This window comes from Scleropages formosus, chromosome 12 (assembly GCF_900964775.1).
Source record: "Scleropages formosus chromosome 12, fSclFor1.1, whole genome shotgun sequence".
NCBI lineage: Eukaryota > Metazoa > Chordata > Actinopteri > Osteoglossiformes > Osteoglossidae > Scleropages > Scleropages formosus.
Window position 1 is genome coordinate 9551958 of NC_041817.1, and position 19808 is coordinate 9571765.

Consider the following 19808-nt stretch of genomic DNA (forward strand, 5'->3'; position numbering starts at 1 on the left):
CTAAAGATGTCAATCCTTCAATTTAGAATTTCTACTATGTCATATGTGTAATATGGACAGTCAGCTCTTGGATTTGATGTATGAGAAGCAGGAAAAATGGACAAGTGTAAGGATCTGAGCGACTTTGACAAGGGCCAAATTGTGATGGCTAAACGACTGGATCAGAGCATCTCCAAAATGGCAGGTCTTGTGGGGTGTTCCTGGTATGCAGTGGTTAGTACCTACCAAAAGTGGGCCAAGGAAGGACAACCGGTGAACCGGCAACAGGAACATGGGCGGCATGTGGCGAGTGAAGTCTAGTCCATCTGGACCGATCCCACAGAAGAGCTACTGTAGAACAAATTGCTGAAAACCTTAATGCTGGCCATGACAGAAAGGTGTCAGAACACAGTGCATGGCAGCTTGTTGTGTATGGAGCTGCATAGCCACAGAGTCTGAGTGCCCATGCTGACCCCTGTCCACTGCTGAAAGCACCTACAATGGGCACGTGAGTGTGAGCACTGGACCATGGAGCAATGGAAGAAGGTGGCCTGGTCTGATTAATCACGTTTTCTTTTAGATCATATGTGTCATTTACCTAGGGAAGAGATGGCAGCAGAATACACTATGGGGCACTATGGGAAGAAGGCAAGCTGGTGGAGGCAGTGTGATGCTCTGGCCAATGTTCTGTTGGGAAACCTTGGGTCTTGGCATTTATGAGGATGCTACTTTGATACGTACCACTTACCTAAAGATTGTTGGAGACCGCGTACACCCATTCATGGCAACAGTATTCCCTGGTGGAAATGGCCTTTTTCAGCAGAATGTGTCCTGCCACACTGCAAAAATTGTTCAGGAATGGTTTGAGGAACATGACAAAGAGTTCAAGGCGTTGACTTGGCCTCCAAATTCCCCATATCTCAATCTGATCGAGCATGTGCTGGAAAAAGAAATCCGATCCATGGAGGCCCCACCTCGCAACTTACAGGACTTAAAGGACCTGCTGCTAACATCTTGGTGCCAGATACCACAGGACACCTTCAGTGGTCTTGTGGAATCCATGCCTCAATGGGTCTGAGCTGTTTTGACGGTACGAGCAGGATCTACACGAAATTAGGCAGGTGGTTTTAATGTTGTGGCTGATCGGTGTATAATTCCTATGAGTGTTATTGTCATGGATAAAATACCTGACAGTGGCTACACATCTGCGCCATATTAATATACCCATGTGTCTCACTGTTATAAGAGCTATAAACCATTCTTTTATATTCTTTTTGTTAAGATCAGCTACTTAGAATGATTACTAAGAACCTTTAAAACAGTGAGGTTAAATCTGCTTCGCTGATATGTCCTAAAACTGGTTTGTGCTGGATAGAAACATACTTCCTGCAAAGAAGTTTCTGTTCCCCTGTCTTTCCCCTGTCTTTGAATTACAGCACTTCTTCCTGTCACCATGGCAGTGGCCCAAACACTGCGGCTGGAAGGTCCGTCTGCCGTGCTGTCTGCGCACATCAAAGTGCCTGCGATGAGAGACAGGAAAAGGGTGGGAAAGCAGAGCTCTTCACCAGCCACATTGGATGCCACTAAGGACAGCTGGGACAACTGCCACCTCAAATATTTACTTTTGTTCCTTGACAATTAAACAGCCATAAATACCTTAAATACCAAATAAGGAAATCCATGTTTCAGAGTTAAATAATTCAAGGCTATAATATCTGTAATGCATAGGAGAAAACATATACTCTCTCTCACTCTTTCCGAACCGCTTGTCCTATATGGGGTCACGAAGCCTACCTGGCAACACAGGGCTTAAGACCAGAGGGGGAGGGGACACACCCAGGACGGGACGCCAGTCCATCGCAAGGCACCCCAAGCGGGACTTGAACCCCAAACCCACCGAAGAGCAGGACCAGGACCAACCCACCGCGCCACCGCACCCCCTATATTTTCTTTATTACAATATAATATTAATTTTGTTGATTATCAACTGCTTCACTTTTATTCATTTAACAGACATTTTTCTCCAAAGTAGTTAGACGGTAAGGCTGCTTACAATGATTTATCCATTTACACAGCTGGTAAAATTTCACTACAGTAATGTGAGGTTGGTACTTTTCCTCATATGGTGTTACAACAGGAGGTGAGACTTGAACCTGGATCCTTCAAGTGCGGCGGTATCAGCAGTAACGGCTACTCATACAGCTTTAATTAATTGCAACCTATTTTTATCCATTCATACACCTTTCAATGTGTCAGTTTTTGGAAAAAAAAAACAAAATGTAAATCAATTGAATAAATCTGGGTTCTTTTTTTAAATTGTCCAAATATACTGTAGCGCGCTGTGCTCCGATGGGATGAACAACACACAGCCAACATTCATTACAAACAGTTATCGGAACAGCAACACACAGCAAGCAAGAGCTACAAACACAAGGACATAATGCTCTTGGTCTGAGGACCCCATTTTCTTCATTGGACCCGCACTTCAAACCAGCCTTCCCAACTCCTCAGAGTTTCTACCTTTCTTACTGGCCAACACACTCGCCCTCTTATGTTTCCCACGAGTCGCCACAGCAGTTGAACACTTAACTCACATTTTACCCACAATTCAACTATTTACAATAAACGCATTTTCCCGCTCAAATCGTTACAGTACTGTAGTCGTTTCGAACGTGTAGGCCAGGTGAACGGAGGAAAGTTGACTAGCAGAAAGCCCTGCGCTGGGTGCCGCTGATTGTGAGCGGGGCTGAAGGGCACTGCAGTAATCGGTTGACGCTTCACGGGCGGCCGCCCGCGCGCCACCCTCAGAACCGGTTTGAGCCGGTGACTGCAACGAGATTAACGGACTCCCCGTCGCTGTATATCCCACGGACAACGAGCGGATGGATAAAGCCCAGCAGCAATACTGTACGAGTGCTAAGCAGGCCAATAGCTTCCATACTTCTAGATCACTACAAGAGCGTCAATATTTTCTGTTAAATTAGCTAATATATCACTACAACTTAGAAGATATATATCATATCAGCCGTTACGTCTGATTATCTTATCGATTACGTAGGTTCTTCAGTGTAATATTATAAATTAAAACGCAACAATGATAAAATAGATGGTGGACAAAAATAAAACGTAAAATTGTAAATGAAAAAAGAAACTATTGTACTGTTTTTTGTTTCTTGTTTGAAGAACTTTCAGCTGCCCACTCTGTACCAATGAAATGAATATTACCGTAAGGAGAGAACTGTAGCACAATAATTTAATATTGTTCGTCGAATACACGACAATAAAACTGAAAATTTAAAAACCTTGCCTTTTTTACCTCTCCCTGTGCTCACAGTTAGTGACCAGTCAAGTAAAGTGAAAGCGAACGCTTAAGGACGCCAACACTGCAGTCTGAGCACAGAGGGCGCGTGCGGCGGTGGCGCGTCTCGTTTTCCAAACCGGTTCGCACCGGTCCGATAAGCCGCGCGGCAGTGATACCAGATGAGATGCGAACGAGCTCGCCTGGAGCGTGGCGGAATCCCCACGAAAGCGCGAACGCGCTCTGAAAGAAAAGAGCCTCTCTAAGCAAACCCGTTCTGCCACATAACATGTGCATAATCCTATGTAGAGACCTCCAATTTCTTCACAAACTTCAGTGCTTTTGTATCAAATTTTCATTAATGAGCTATTTTAAATTGCCTAAATTTTAAGAGGGTGCCTGTTCCACGTATCAAGATGTATTTAATTCTATAAATCTAGTGAGTGTAATAATATAACATAATATAATAATCTAGTGAGTGTCATAATTCAGTGTAGCTATTCCTATTGTCTGCTTACTGGCCTGTTATGATGAATGTGAAGAAATGATAGCTGTGATACAATTGCCCCCTACTGGATATAAATAATCACTTTAAAAGACTAATTGGACACATGAAATTTTAGAAGTGTAAGCAATAAAATAAGGAACTTTGAAAAGACAAACTGACACCTGCATCGAATTACAGTGTCTTATCTGCATTTTACTGCTTCAGCGAAGCTCTCTTCAGCGTCAGTGCCCTTCAGCAGGATGCGCTTGCCTTCACTACATTGAAAGATAGATGGATCTATGTTATTATAAGATATAATTTTGAACAAAATTTTAATTGGGGGAACACTTCCAATTATTTAACCATGGTTTAGAAATGAATTGTGTTATAAGGTCATTAGGTGGAATACAAATTTACCTGGTATTGTACCCCAAGTGTCTTACAATTCATCAATTTTGTGTAATAAAACTGCTATTTTAATGGTATAGAATGAAATGCTTTCGTGCCTTTAAATGTTTGGCAAAATGAGCAGAGCCCTTCAAGGAAATGGTAAATGATAAGACTTGTACAGTGAAAATAATTGGCATAATAATTTATTAAGAAAATTGCAAAAGGAATGTGAAACGTATGACACTGTGTTATCGTAACATTTCGTGACAAATAAATTAGTGGTCACTAACAAACAGTGTTAGAACATGTATCAGGGAGCTGGAAAACTGGTACGGAGACAAGGCATTGAATCTGTTCCGAACAGAACTGAGGCAATTTTTTCAGGCATTTTTCTTCGGCACCAGTCCAAATACATGTTTGTTGTGTCACCTATGAGGTGGAAGTCTCGCGCATTCTAACAAAATGCATAATGAACAACACTGGCAAGTTGGCGCCTCTCTTCAGTCAAGAGTGGGAAACGGTCGGCTCTTCAGTGTCGCGCGCCCTGCCGCTTCGTCCTCTTTCCGGCATGTTCTCGTCGCCTCTCCACTGCAGCGCAGCGGTCTGGGCGCAGCAGCCGTGCGCTCCGTCGCGGCAGTTCGCCGCAGTGTCGCTCGAGCCGTCAGCAATTGGATCCCGTGCATTTTGTCCATCTTTTTCAGGATGGCCAGCGTCGACTCGAGCGTAATTTTCATCGTGAAGTAGTTGCCTGCATCACTTCGCACAGAGTCGGTGCGACAGAGTCGCAGTGTGACAGTCAGTGCAGTTTGAGCAGCTGCCTGATTGCACCCGCGATGCGCAGGAACTTGTCCTTCTTCCTCTGTTTCAGCGCCATGAGCGCTTTGGACGTCTCCTCGGGGTCGTGGGCGTACGAGAAGATACTTCGGACCCGCTCCTCCGCCTTCATATCCCCCGTCTTCTGGAAGAGCCTCATGAGCGCGTCCTGATTGACGTTCTCAAATATGTTGGCCGCCGCCTTCTTGCGGTTCGCCGTGTCGAAGCGGGTCCCGTGGCTCGAGGGACTCACGCGGCGGCAGTCTGAAGACACGTAGCTCGACATGTTTCTCGACTTTTCTTTGGTGAAATCTGCCAGGCTACCACACCAGCTCCTCAGGATGAGCGAGGTCGGTATTCCTTTGTCATGGAGCAGAGTGCGGCTCCGGACTCCTATTGTGCTTTATAAAGGGTTGCCGGCGGCGCTCGCGCAGCCGGGAGCTGCGTGTTGCCATGACGTCACTGCTCGTGCTAGCGCTCCGCTGGGAGCCGCCCATTCCAGCGCAGGGACCCGAAGGCGGAAGGTCAGACTGAGGAATGAGGCAGAGGACCCTGCGTGCCGGCACGGCTGAAGTTATGTTTTAACGGATATTTGCGTGTGTGCCTGGCGTGTGGATTTGTTGGGTTTAATTAAAGGGCGCCTGAAACACTTTCCTTGCTTATGTGATGGTCATGATTGAAGAATATTCAGCACAGCTGTCAGATCAAAAGTGCCTCTCGCAGTGGTACTGCTGTATAATTTCTCATTAGATTTGTAAAGTGAAGTGTGAGCGCATGTAATCCTTCGTTCGCACACAGCGCATCTTCCAAACATTTAACTGGGCAGAAATTAAAAGAAAAAAATACTGAAATCGCCTGTCCATCAGCTGAAAGGAATATTTTGCTTTTCTATTGAGCAGTTTCTTTGAAAATATGATTGAATAAAATACGTACATCCTGTCCTGTGTATGCTGAATGTCATACTATATGATGTATTTTGCTTCTAGAAACAATATTTTATAAATTTATAGCTATATTCATATACATACAAACAATAGGTTCACATACAAGGAGCTTGATGTGGTGTATGTCCTTCCAAACCTTAACAGGTATATATATGTGTGTGTGTGTGTGTGTGTGTGTGTGTGTGTGCGCGCGCGCGCGTGCGTGCACACACACACACAGTATGTTCTTTTGGGAAAGCTTTGCCTTGGAAGCCATGCTAGTGGTTGCTATGAGTGAGACTCAAAAGACTTAAAGCCCTTACATTTGATCATCACCATGCAGTCAATGGTCTTTGCATAAGACATCATGTTTTGTGCAATTCTCAGTTTTTCATGGTTCAGATAAAAAATAGAATTCGCTGCCGCTTCCCACTGTTAATTACAGGCCTTTGTCCTCCTGAGACTGTTATTGTAAGTACAGCTGTGTCTTTGTTTTGACTGCTGCAGCACAGTCAGCATATTTCTCGATGCTTTATGAACAACCTCTCGCATTTGTTCTTCGCACGGAGATGTATTACTTCCAAGCTTATTGAACTATGTGAGTCAACACTATTGGCACTTTTTATGTCCGAGACTTGCAGACACACACACACATTTTCAGAACTGCTTGTCCCATACGGAGTTACGGGGAACCAGAGCCTACCCGGCAACACAGGGCGTAAGGCCGGAGGGGGAGGGGACACACCCAGGACGGGGCGCCAGTCCGCCGCAAGACACCCCAAGCAGGACTCGAACCCCAGACCCACTGGAGAGTAGGACTGTGGTCCGACCCACTGCACCACCGCATCCCCCCTCACTTGCAGACAATCACGTTATTTCTGTATGTATATATTTCATCGCATAACCTGAAAATAGTATATACTGGCACTAAAGCCATCCACACAGCTGGTAGAGTAGTGGTTAGAGTCATTTCCTTTGCATCCAAAGGTAACAGGTTTGATCTCCATCGCAAACTGTGGTACCCTTGAGCAAGCGACTTACCCTAAATTGCTCTAGTAAAATAACCCAGCTGTATAAATGGGTAAATAATTGTAAGTGACATTAGAGGAAAGTGTCAGCTAAATGAACAAATGTAAATCTATTAAGAGAAATCTTGCATTAGTAGCAATGTCATTTAATGAAGAACAGAAAAAATGAAGATCAGCTAAAGCACCATACATACACTCTTCCAGTTGTAGTAGATGAGTCTACTAAATATCTCTCTTATCTAATAAACAGCAACTATAAATAGTGTTATGAGGGTGCTGCTCCCTCTTCCCAGTCCTAGACGCAGCACTGTATACTGGCAGGTTTGGGAGAACAGTGACCCTATGCATGTTGATAAGAGTAGAGGGTGGTCCCACTGGCTGCAATTTAGAAAAGGATACAAACAAAACACCCCCACAGCTTTAAACACTTGCATCCTGTGAATACGCTGTTTTCCAGCCACTTTTAAATCTTCCTAGGAACCAGAATTCTGCTTTTGGTTACTGCAAGACAGAATATTTTACCAATTATTACCACTAATTTGTTTTGTAGCTGATAGTTTTAACCCAAGACACTTACAGAATGTGAGTGACTTACACGGCAGGCTAATTTTACTGGAGCAATTCAAAGTACCAGGCCTAAGGTACAGCGATACCCAAGAGCAGGGCTCGAACTGATCGCGCTTCAGGTCATTACTCCTTAACCTCAATACTATTTGTGGTATTTCTGTTATGTAAGATTTTTGTCATCTGAGAGTGTTTTTGAAGGTCTCTAAGAGATGAGTCTGGGAAAAACTAGGGAATGCTAGCACACTTAGCCTCTTGTTCAGCCCCTAGTAATTTTCCATTAAGCAGATCTATGACAAGTGTTTGGCTCCAACAGACACAACAGACATATACGCCATCCTGGAGGTGGTGGCAGAAAATACGGTAGAGGGATGTGGTCTCTGGCGCATTTATCACAAGAGCTCAGAGAACTCTGAAGGTTCCCGACACAATGGAGTCTGCACTGCAGGGAAGGGGAAGGGGCGGTCCGCCTTCTGACCCGACCCGACCTGGCCTGACCGTCCGAGCCAACTCATTAATAACTATAACAGAAGAACAGTTAAACTTAGCAAAGGTCAGAGTTTCTGTCATCACTTCCTCCCAACAGCTGAGCTGATGGAGCGAGAATAGGTTGTCCCAACCAAAGCCATCTTATCATTTAAACATCACAAACGGGAGATGTGCTTAAAAAATAACATACAAAACAACAGCCAAAAACAAATCTGTATGAGTAATAATGTATAAACATTTAATTTCCAGTGAACCAAGATGCTTTATTTAGCAGTGCCATGACTCAAGAAATGTGTGGGAAACAAGATTCTGAGACTCAGGCTGATTTTTTTTTCTATTCCTGTCACACAGTCTGATCCAAGGGTAACCTAGCTTTGCCCTCTAGCACTATTGCTGTAGGCATGCTGTAATTTACTATGGTACTGTATGTAGCTTCACTTTCATCATGCAGCTCTGGTACTGAAGAAAAGAAATACTTGTAGTATACAAAAGATCCATGAAAAATGAAAGTGGTGATATCATACAAGGATACTCTTAAAATAACCTTAAGCACTACCTGTGGAATGCCAACATCTCAGATGATAAAATATGAATGATATAACCTCAGACTTATACATGTTTGATTAATTTTAAGCAATTGAAGAGACGTAGTTATACAAAGCAAGAGTTGCTTCAAGTGTTCTGATGCTTTGACAATAATTACGGTTTCGCTCAGAGATGATTTCATTTGACGTCAAAGGATGATCAGCGCATGCTGGTAAAGATGCCACTGGAGGGCTTTAAATATTAATTTACAATGAAATATTAAAACTGCACAAAACATCCTCCTTTGGCATAATGAGACCTGCTGATGATAACTAGTGGGACTTCATATAATAAGGCCTAGCTGCTCTTTAGTGGTTTTACCAGAACTTTGTGGACATAGTCTGAAAAACTGAATAGCTTTAGCTGCAAACCACATAAAGCAACAAGTAACTGGGACAACTGGATTAATACTTCAAATATCACTGAAAAATACATCAAGCCGATTGTTTTTTCCTCATATGGTTGGAGTTTTACCGGCATAGAAAACCAAACACACGCAGACAAAAGTATTTTTTGATTAACTTGACCAAAAAAAGCAGTCTCTGAAAAATTCAGCACTGGCCTTTTAGTCATTCTTATAGTGAACCATTACTGTTTGGATTAATCTCAGATTTTTGTTGGAATATTTTATTATTACATAGACTTCTGTCACATTTCATTAACATGTTTCAGAAATCCTTTCTTCCCCCTTATTTTATTCTGTTCTCCAGCTATACTCTGTTCAGAGCAATTAAAGTGTCACTTTCATTCCAAAAACAGCCCATTACATCAGTCATGCCTTCAAAATCAAATTTAAAAATGTATCTGCCATCTAGTCCACAACACTACAACTGTGTACAGCTTTCTGAAATAATGAAAGAATTGTTTTATTTTCCTGTTGTTGTCATTCATGAAAAAAGAAAAAAACAGAAAGTAAGAGAAGTCCATCCAGTGCCACACCACAGCCCAACAAATTACTTCATCCTTCCATCCTGCTGCTAAAGTGTCCTGGGGAAAAGTGACCGAACTCCATCCCAGTGACACCAGACACAAGACTAATTCAGAAACTAATTTACAGTTTTTAAAATATACAATAATATACATTTTTCTCCTTTGGTCAGTTAGTTGACAGTTTCTGGTTTCCGTTAGTGGGGAACACCTCTCCACTCTTACAAAGATGCTTGGCCAATGTACAAAGAACATCCACTGCATCTGCAGGCTGAGCAGAAGACAATGCTGAGGAGCTCAGTGTTTACACTCACAGCACCTCGGGAAGCCTGGGCCTAATTTCTACTCATCTGGGTCAACATTCCATTCTCTTATGCCAGCGGACTACAGTAATCACACAACTCCTTTCCTGGAGTCGCCATGGGTTGAAGCAACGTTTGACAGGAGGAGCAGGGTAGGCTCCTCGTTCTTAGTGCATTGTGTGCCCCTGCCCCACACCCTTAGAAAACACATTTCCCGTATTTCTAAACATCTCCCTGGTTAGGCCTTACGAGAACACACACAGCCGTATGAAAAAGGATGACTCTTGCATAGTCTCTTCTGGGGAGAGAGAAACCCTCAGCGGTCTGGTTTCCCAGGAGGGTCTCTGTTGCTTTTTCTGGAACCCAGAGCACAGCTGGTCACCAGAGGAGTCACCATCCAGTCATTTACTAGTTTTCGGTGCGCTATTAATTTCCAGTAGACTCTATTATCAGACTAAATGATATTTTGCAACAGTCTTCAACTTGATAGAACCCTACCAAGTCTGAGTGAGCAGATCCCATTGAATGATGGAATTCCTAGGAAAAGTTGTACTCATCTGGGTTAAAATTCCATGCTCTTGGGCCAGCAAGAAGAAAACAGCCCCTAGTGCTGGTAAGTACTAGGAGGTTAACCCAATGCCAAACGGACTGGAGTAATCGTCCTGTGAGATGAGCCAGGTGCACGCGACTGATGTCACTTCTGATTGGTGCAGCCAGCGCTGGCATTGCCACCTGCTTCAAGCTTCCTTCAGTCGCGGCTCGGTGGCTGAGTATGCAGATTAAATGACTCATCAAGCCGCACGAGCAAAGCAAGCAGGGGCCAGCAGCCGGCTCAGGCCGGTTCTATGCGAGGTCGCTGTCCTCTGTTTACTGCACTCAGACACCTCATGTGACTCCCTAAGCTCAGGCCACAGTGAAGCCACTGGCGCTATGGGTGGTGGCAGGGATCGCATCCTTGGCTAATCAGCACACCTCATTAAGTCCCACCCCTTATTTTCAAGACCACACCCTGCATAATCGTACCCATGTCCCATCTTTTCATATATTAAAATTGGCTGAATATTCTAGGAAGGGGGGTGCAGTGGTGCAGCGGTGCAGCAAGTTTGGCCGAGTCCTGCTCTCTGGTGGGTCTGGGGTTCGATTCCTGCTTGGGGTGCCTTGTGGCAAACTGGCGTTCCGTCCTGGGTGTGTCCCCTCCCCCTCCTGCCTTGAGCCCTGTGTTGCCAGGTTAAGCTCCGGCTTGCTGTGACCCCGCTCGGGACAAGCAGCTTCAGACAGTGTGTGTGTGTGTGAACATTCTAGAAAAGAAATACAAAAAGTGTAAGTCATAGACAGTGACTTTTCCATCTTCTCTTCCATGCTCTCAGGAAGTTTGTTGCTGTTACTTTCTTCTGAGACAATTTCTACTTTCAAGTGGGAATTTAAAATTGCATTTTTATATTCAAATTAACTCGGCAGGTATTAATTTATCAGACAAAAATTAAATTCAGAGGAGACTAATTCAACAGCAGACAGAAGTATCAAACACAGGCAAGAAACAGGTAGAAACAGTTATGTCTGAAAACTCTTGGGTACTTATGACTAAAATAATTGTTAATAAACACAAATAAACAAACTGAAAAGACAGAAAGACTTTGTTGAGTCATCACATGATTTGGGGTGAAGAGCATTTGGAAGAAGTGGATTTGGAGACCTCTCCTGAAGAGCGTGTTGGATTCTGCATCCCAGACCTACAACGGAAGCTCATTCCTTCACACTGGGACCAGTGGCAAAACCCCACATGCTTCTGCATTGGTTCTCTTGTGGGAGGGACACCCAGAGAAGCTGAAACGGAGGATCTTAACAGGGATCTGGGTTCAATCAGATCTTCAAGCTACATGTAGCTCTTCCCTTGACCACGTCAAAGCCTGAAAGAGGTGAGAATGTCCACTACTGAACGGTTATACCCGCATTACACCTGCAATGTGCTGCGACAAAAAGCACGACAGATGGCCAACATCGCTCTGAAGAATATTCCAGAGCAAACCTTTACCGAGACACCAGAACGCATTCATCGGAGCTCTCCTTTCTGTGTGGTACTTCCAGGTAAACTCAAAGTAAAGTCAAGGTATGATCTGAGCTGAGCGTAGTGCTCACACTGGAGAGAAGGTATATCTCTTTACAGGTGCCACATCAATTGCTTGTTTGCCCTGATCACTAGTGCTGAAAAGCTGCACTAAGTCTCTCAGGTTAAATTCCATGATCGGAGGCAGATCTCGCAGTACAGCACATCGCTTGTTGTACCATAGTGGCACTGTAAACATGGGACCCAACAAGCCCTGTATGATTCCAGGCAGGAAGAGACAGTGTGACTCAGTGACAGTGAGCTCAGTGGTGGACGTGGCTGTATGAGCAGTGCAACAGCAAGTAACCTCACTGGTTTCCAACAGCAGGTTTTGAGCGGCACAATTTATGGGTCTCCAACTTGGAGCTCAGTGCCCACACAATGCAGAGAAGAAAGTTAAGGTGCGATTGTAGAAACAGAGAGAAAAGAAAGCCATGTTTAAAGCAATTCTTTGGCTGCGACGGCGACGACCAGGAGGCAGGCGTTGCTGTCTCCTTCACGAGCTGGACCCGCCATCTGATCCCTCCTGGCTGGAGGCCAGCCAAGGAAAGTGCCGGAGCCAGAGCTCACTATTGTTCCCTGAGGCTGGAGGTCAAGGTCTGAACAGGACAGGGCTCCGTGCCGAGTACCTCCCCAGGACAGACAGCTGTATTGAGTTCCGGTGCCCCTGTCCCCTGTCTCCTGCCGCCCTCTCTGTCACCTTATGAGGGGTCTCCAAAGAGCCAGAGGAAAAATGGGTCACATGTGCAGGGTCTGGTGTTCTGATGCAAGGAGTAAAAATTAGCAGGAAAGATGGAAGATCTCCAGAACTGTAGAGGTTTCCTTACTAGGTGGAGAGACACATATTAGTTTCCTGCTGAGGGTTTGATCCATCAGAATTCCACCAGAACCATGTCAGCGCTGAAGGTGACTCGGCATTGCTTAGCCAAAGCGAATTTTCTAGCCGCAGAGACGCCTTATGCGGACCCATAGAAACAAAGTGGAACGACCACCATGCTGGGCAGCCACTCGTACCTGGACCCTCTGAGGTTTATTTTTCTCCCATTTCCATCCCCGGGAAATTTTTTTGATGTTGTTGCTTTTTTCCTCATTTGCCAGACGGGTTGTCTGAGAATCGTATATCAAAAGACGACTGCCTGTGTTTATTTTGAGTCTCCTGTGACATGTATGTCGTTACATGTGCTCCAGTGTCCAGCTGCAGAGAAGAGCACTTGACAGGAATGAAACAAACTGAACGCAGTGTCCAACGTGTACAACGGCACAGAGGGCACATGGATCAATCATCTTAAAGATTATGGATTTCTTTTCAAGGAAATGCCTATTTTTATACTTGTACGTAGCACCGCAACTCTGGTCAAGACAACCAGTTATTGAAATTGGGTGGATGGATGGATGGATGGATGCCCATACACACAAACTTGAAGCACAAAGTTAAAAGTCTGAGAGCTTAATGGAACATAATGCACATGGTAGTCAAGAGTGGATGTTAAAACACTGCAGTCACAATAAAAGGGTTTAATGGGGAACATTGTTGAGAGGAAGTCACTCTGTGCCAAATGAGAGAGCGTCTGCTTCGCATCATTGGGTACAGATGGTAAAACATGAATGTCAAAAGTGGCTTCTGGGACACTTGTCCAGGACCACGAGCAAAAGACAAGCTGGGTGGAGGAGTCACACAGCCACGCACGCTTCTTTCATTTGGGGAAAAAGTTGCAGACACTTTAGACATCATGAGAATGGGCTTGTGAGAACAGTGGTAACACATGGGCCTGGTATCCACATTAGATGAGTCTACAAACATACATCAGAAGACAGACAACCCTGAAACAATATGTCATGTTATGTCACATCCACCTTCCAGCGCCAGTTCAACCTGCCAGCCCAGTGACAGCCAGCGCCAAGGACAAGGTGGCTCCATCGCCATCCGATACCGTGGACACAGAGAGCCACGCTGGGTCCAACACGCTCCTGGGCTGGTTCTGACCGGTTGCACAGAGAAAGAAGATCTACCTTGTGGGTGATGTAACGCTGTCAGACGACAGGATCCTTGAATTTCCATCAGGGAGCCAGAGCATGGGTCAGACTGGGCACGACACACCGCCCTAAGTGCAAAGTGGTGAAAGGATGGACCCTTCAGTAGTGCTGATAGCATCGCTCCTCCAACACGGCAATAAAGCCTGGAATCTGAAACAAAGCAGGAGGATTGAACTGCAGGAGGCCAAAAGCATTTCATTGCTCTTATTAATCAAAGACAAAGCACTCATTTCTTTTTCTAATCTGTACTTTTTACATATTTTATCATGCAAATAATTTAAGAGCAGTCTGGAAAAAATAAATGCCATAACTATCTTTGTGTCTGAACTGAAAACATCTATTAACTTCTAAAAAGAGGGAACTTTTTCTAAAGTAAACCAAAAAGCAGGGCTGACAAGTTCTGGTTGTTTCAGCCGATTAATCTGAAATCCGTCATAACACAATGCAAAATGAAGTGCAAAACACTTTCTGGTAGGCCTGGAACTGGAGACACATATGCATTTTTCTGAAGTGCTACTAGAATAATGTTGATTCCTTGTTGTGTAAATTCTCTCAGTTATATTAAAGAATCTCTCTGAAGTTTGGACGTTACGGGAAGGCGTGGGAATTATCAGGATGATTGTATCCTAAAGGTGGTAAACAGCTAAATGCTTCGAAAGTGCACAGGAAATACAGAATACTCAGATGTCTGGAACTGAATAACATCACTTAAATTGACATTGCCAAAATGATAGAATCACTTCTCAGCTGTTTTTTTTTTAAGAACAGCGACTTCATTGTCTGTTCCAGAGAAACTTTATGGTCTGTCCAAACTGTAATGATCGCATTTGGATGCCCTGCCTTATAATGTCACGGGCAAAAAGAGTTGGAACATGTCCAAGTATGTGCGGTGTATAATTATTGCTGGGTTTACGATGAGAAACACAATTCAGCAGAAGAATAAAAATCTAGGTGTTTCTCCTCACTCAAGACAAATGTGATGGAGGGGAAAAAAAGAGTTCAATTTCCCAAAATACACAATCAGACAGCTTCCAGATTATGCCAATAAATTCCATTCAGTGCAGTGAAAGTGTTGATCAGACCGTCGAGGTGCCTTTTTTAAGTGTCCAGATGGATGAACCTCTGGCTGTCAGACACCCACGTGGTTAAGCCTCTGCAGCGAGCGCTCGTGTGAAAAGGCAGTGGGCAGCGCTCCCTCTAGTGGCCGCGACGTGTTACTACTTAACTCACCATCGCGGCGTGAGCAGCCCAAACATGACAATCAGCTACGATCACTGTTACGTTTCCTTTATATATTTTTATATAGGTATATATATACAAAATGTCCATTTTACTTTTCAGACCCACACCAGTCGTCTGAAGACCACACTAATTTATTCATTTAATTAAATGATTAATCAGGCTGGGGTTAACTCATGCTGTCATGAGAAAAATGCTGCCATTCTACTGAATCCCAGAGCATCACGCACATTACTAGCAGTAATCCGTTAACTATTTTCTTGTCTGAGAATTCAGTCACATATTTAGTCCAAAACATGTCAAATGAAGTGCAAATGGAGACTGGCCCTGCCAATTTTCAAAGTTTAATATTGTAATTACACACACACACACATTTTCAGAACCGCTTGTCCCTTACGGGGTCACGGGGAACCGGAGCCTACCCGGCAACACAGGGCGTAAGGCCAGAAGGGGAAGGGGACACACCCAGGACGGGACGCCAGTCCGTCGCAAGGCACCCCAAGCGGGACTTGAACCCCAGACCCACCGGAGAGCAGAACTGCGGTCCAACCCACTGCGCCACCGCACCCCTATATTGTAATTAAAAAAGTCTAAAAAAAATTATTATATAAAGCATATAACAATAATATAAATATAAAATAATAATAATAATTGATAAAAAAGAGTGCTTTTTAACCTTGAAATGGAAGAAATTATGTTATAATAGAAATTATAGAAGTGAATGCGGAGTAAAGAGCGCCCCCGTGTGAGCGTTGATGTAACTGCTGGGAACACAAGTGGTTTTCGTTGCTCCTCTTTCTTTCTTTGGTTGTGGGGATTTATGTTTTTTTTCCTCCCTGTTCATTTGTGTCATCATGACACACTCGGTTACTGGCTGCTGCAGTGGGGAGATGAGGCCACAGCAGTACAACAGGAGGACCTCGGTCAAATCTGTTGATCAGGGCCGGAACCTCGATTTACGTCCTTTTTTTACACTGCACTGTATTTTTTAAATGTAATATTACAGTAGTTCACACAGTGATTAATTGCCTTTGAAATGATTTGTTGATCCGATGTGCTGTAAACATAAAAATCAGATAATGCTTCTGAGAGGAAATCTGAGCCACATACAGCGCTGCTTGGAAGTACGTGAAGCCCTTGTGTACCTCACTCTTACTTTTAATGTTTCTCTTGTAACACAATTGGTGTGTAAAGACCAATTTCCTGTGTTGCTTTAGAGGAAATTATGCGTGTAGTAGAAACACGGTAGCAGAGCAGGTATAAAAATAAGTGGACCCCAAGTTGCACTGGTTACACCAAGTAGGTACATAGAATCAAGTGTGTAAATGATAAAAATACATTCGTTTTATAAGTTTATAATAGGGTATAAAGAATAGATTTCATAAGTTTAACATTTTATACAAGGGGGGTGCGTTGACACGGTGGGTTTAGCCAGGTCCTGCTCCCTGGTGGGTCTTGGGTTCGAGTCCTGCTTGGGGTGCCTTGCAATGGACTGGCGTCCCGTCCTGGGTGTGTCTTCCCTCCACCTCCAGCCTTACGCCCTGTGCTGCCGGGTTAGGCTCCAGCTCGGCATAAGTGGTTTCTGTGTATGTGCCACGCCCACACCTCCGGGCCAACACGGAACACCAGGGACGCAACGCAGACTGCAGCATAAAAGGTTGCGTCGGACAACCAGCTGATGCGGAAACTTGATCTGCCTCCTCGTTAGCGACCTTCTCCAGCCATTTCCTGTTCCCGAACGCCTTCCCCGAACCCGTCCCTTGTTCCCCCGATCTACTGCCTCCTTCGGATCATCGACCTCTTGCCTGTACACCGACCTCGCCTTTTGGATCCTCCCTGTTACGACGTTCGCACCTCGAAGACCCTTTGCCCGTCCTCTGACCTCCTCTCTTGGACTTCCCCGAAGACACCACGATTACCGCTCTGCACTTGGGTCCGCCGCTTCCCTTAGACGCGACCATGACAGTATGTGTATTTTATGCAAGAACAAAGACCATCTCTACAGGGTTCACATACTTTCAAGCAGCGCTGCAAGTTCCCCACTGGCCTGAAAATGGTTTAAAAAAGAAAAGCACAAAACACTGACAGCCCAAGCAGTGATACTGAGTGTGTGCTGCACTTTTCTTTTACATTCACACACGGGGACACGCAGCCGGGGACACAGCTCTGCTCCCGCGTGTGGACCTCTGGATGTGTGGAGAAGGCGCTGCGGCGTTGAGCTCGCCCCTGCAGCTCTTGCAGGTTATCCAGACCATCGGTGCTGAGCCATTTGTTAACCACACTGGTTACGAAGAACACGGCGATTGAAGCCTCGCTGCTCTCCGACTTACCACAGTAGCTCTCGTTCACTAAGCAAACCTGTTCTAACATTGTCATCGCTCCGAGATGCAAAATTCCAAACAGGTTAGATCACGTTTTAACAGATGAATATGTAACAAATGAACTGCTCCCTTCCAGTTCTCAATGTTTGCACACCGGGTGGCCGGTTTTGCACATTTACACAGTGGCCATGTCTGTATCACTTCAACATTTGGCTCCGGAGAAGGAAAACAAGCAGAGTTCATGTATCGCGTTCCTTTTTTTTCGGGGTAACAAACTGAACAAAAGCATTTCAGGTCACCGGCACAGCAGAACAACTACTGAGCGTAGTTTAAAAAAAAAAAAATTTTTACTCTCTGTTTTCCTGAACCAAAGCAAACGACTTCTGATAAACAGCCCGCATGTGAGAGTGAGCAGGCAAACAGTGGTACTGGAGCATGACTGCAATGACACAGCTTTTTTAACCCACACTTTTCGCCAAAGCCACTCACAGGTATTTACCCATGTATCTGGTTTTACTGGATTCATTTAGGGTAAGTACCTTGCTCAAGGGTTCAACAGCTGGAGGTGGGATTCAAACCTGTAACCTCTCGGTCCAAAGGCAGCAGCAGCTCTAACCACTACTCTAGCAGCTGTCCCACATACTCTCTCCCTACTGGTTTCCATAAGAGTAAAATCTTATCACACCGTAGCTCTTGATTTCTTCAGGGTTCAATCAAAGGCTTGGCCTGCGATAATGGGGAAAAAAAAAAACATTTTCTTCAACATCTTGCAAAAGTGGGTTAAAGTTTTTAAACCAGATGACATCATAAGGCTCTGGCTGGGAGTGGAGGGAAATAAAAAGCCAAACAATACTGAGTAAGTACAGCTTTAACTGGATCATGATTTTTCTACTCTGTATCCAAATATTTCAGGGAAAGGAAGTCATCTGCAGATCTATACCACATCTCGGGTGTCTGCTATGAAAATCCCCTACTTTCTTTCGCCGTAGACACCGACGTTTTGTGTTGGTGTCATCAATGTATCCTGACGCAAGGCAGCCTGCCTCTCACATGTCTGCACTGGGATAACCGACCGTCTACAACTCAGTCTCTCAAAAACTCGGATCCTTCGCCTCCCAGCCGGTCCGTCAACCTGAAACTCAGTCCGCCAGATACGTCCTGCGTAACATATAGAGGATCTGCGCTTATCCCGCAAGGGGCCCTACACAGATCCTGGCCCAGGCCATGGTGATTTCCAACCCAGACTCCTGCTTGGCCTCCCAGCATAAGAACTCCCAGGCTCGTACCATGTAAGGAGGTCCCGAGTACAATGGGAGAGGGCAGAGAGGTGAGGTCTTGGTGTGGAAGGTGAGCAGTTGTACAGACCCTTTGTACTCTACTGTACTACTGTATGTTTTGTATTATTTGCTTGGACTTGTAAACATGGTAAATAGCCCACACTTCTCAGAAGAACATTTCGGTCTTTCCTCGGCACGGAACTTCTTGGTCTGCGATTTTACCACCCCGGATATCAGCGGCCCTGATGTTCTCGGCAACACGGCCCTCGCCAAGGAAAGTGGAGTTAAAGATCCAGATGAATAGGAGTGAAAGCGAATGATTTAACGCTTGTAACAATGAACTTAGTTGAGCTCCACTCAGTAAATGTCTTAATAAGATTTAAAACCTTTTCACCGGCTGGAGCAACTGTACATGCTGTATCGGTACCATGTTCTACCTCTACTTAGGTTTAGCAGTGGTTTAGCTCCACTAAGGGTAGTAACGTGGACTGAACTAATCAAAGGGTAGAAACCAATGCTCTCTCATGAATACCTTTTACCGCAAAGCAACTAAATTTATTTGTTTAGCAGACACTTTTCTCCAAAGCAACTGCCAATGAACTCTATGTAGTGTTATCAGCCCACACCCCTTATTCACCGCGGTGACTTACACTGCTAGATACACTACTTACAATGGGTCACTCATCCATACATCAGTGGAACACACACAATCTCTCTGTGTCACTCACACACTGGGGGGGGGAACCTGAACAGCATGTCTTTGGACTGTGGGAGGAAACCAGAGCACTCAGAGGAAACCCACACAGACATGGGGAGAACATGCAAGCTCCATACAGACTGAATGGTGATCGAACACATGTCCTCTCACACCACCCAAGCACTGTGAGACAGCAGCGCTACCCGCTGTGCCACCCCACGATTACTGTCACTGGCAATCACAAACTATTACTTTCACTACTACTGCCCACTAAACTTTTTTTTTTTTTTTTTTCCCGCCCAGGGCTTTTAGTGGTGCTGTTTGGTACCTAAGGGGGTACAGTGGTAGAGC

General features: G+C 44.8%; 1 protein-coding gene across 1 annotated transcript; it reads right to left on the minus strand.

Moving 5' to 3' along the window:
• Nucleotides 1–4341: 4341 nt before the first annotated feature.
• tcima (transcriptional and immune response regulator a) lies at nucleotides 4342–5489 on the minus strand. Its single transcript, XM_018744029.2, has one exon. The coding sequence runs from the start codon at nucleotides 5251–5253 to the stop codon at nucleotides 4951–4953; it is 303 nt and encodes a 100-aa protein (XP_018599545.1). The 5' UTR covers nucleotides 5254–5489; the 3' UTR covers nucleotides 4342–4950.
• Between the last annotated feature and the right edge of the window lie 14319 nt (nucleotides 5490–19808).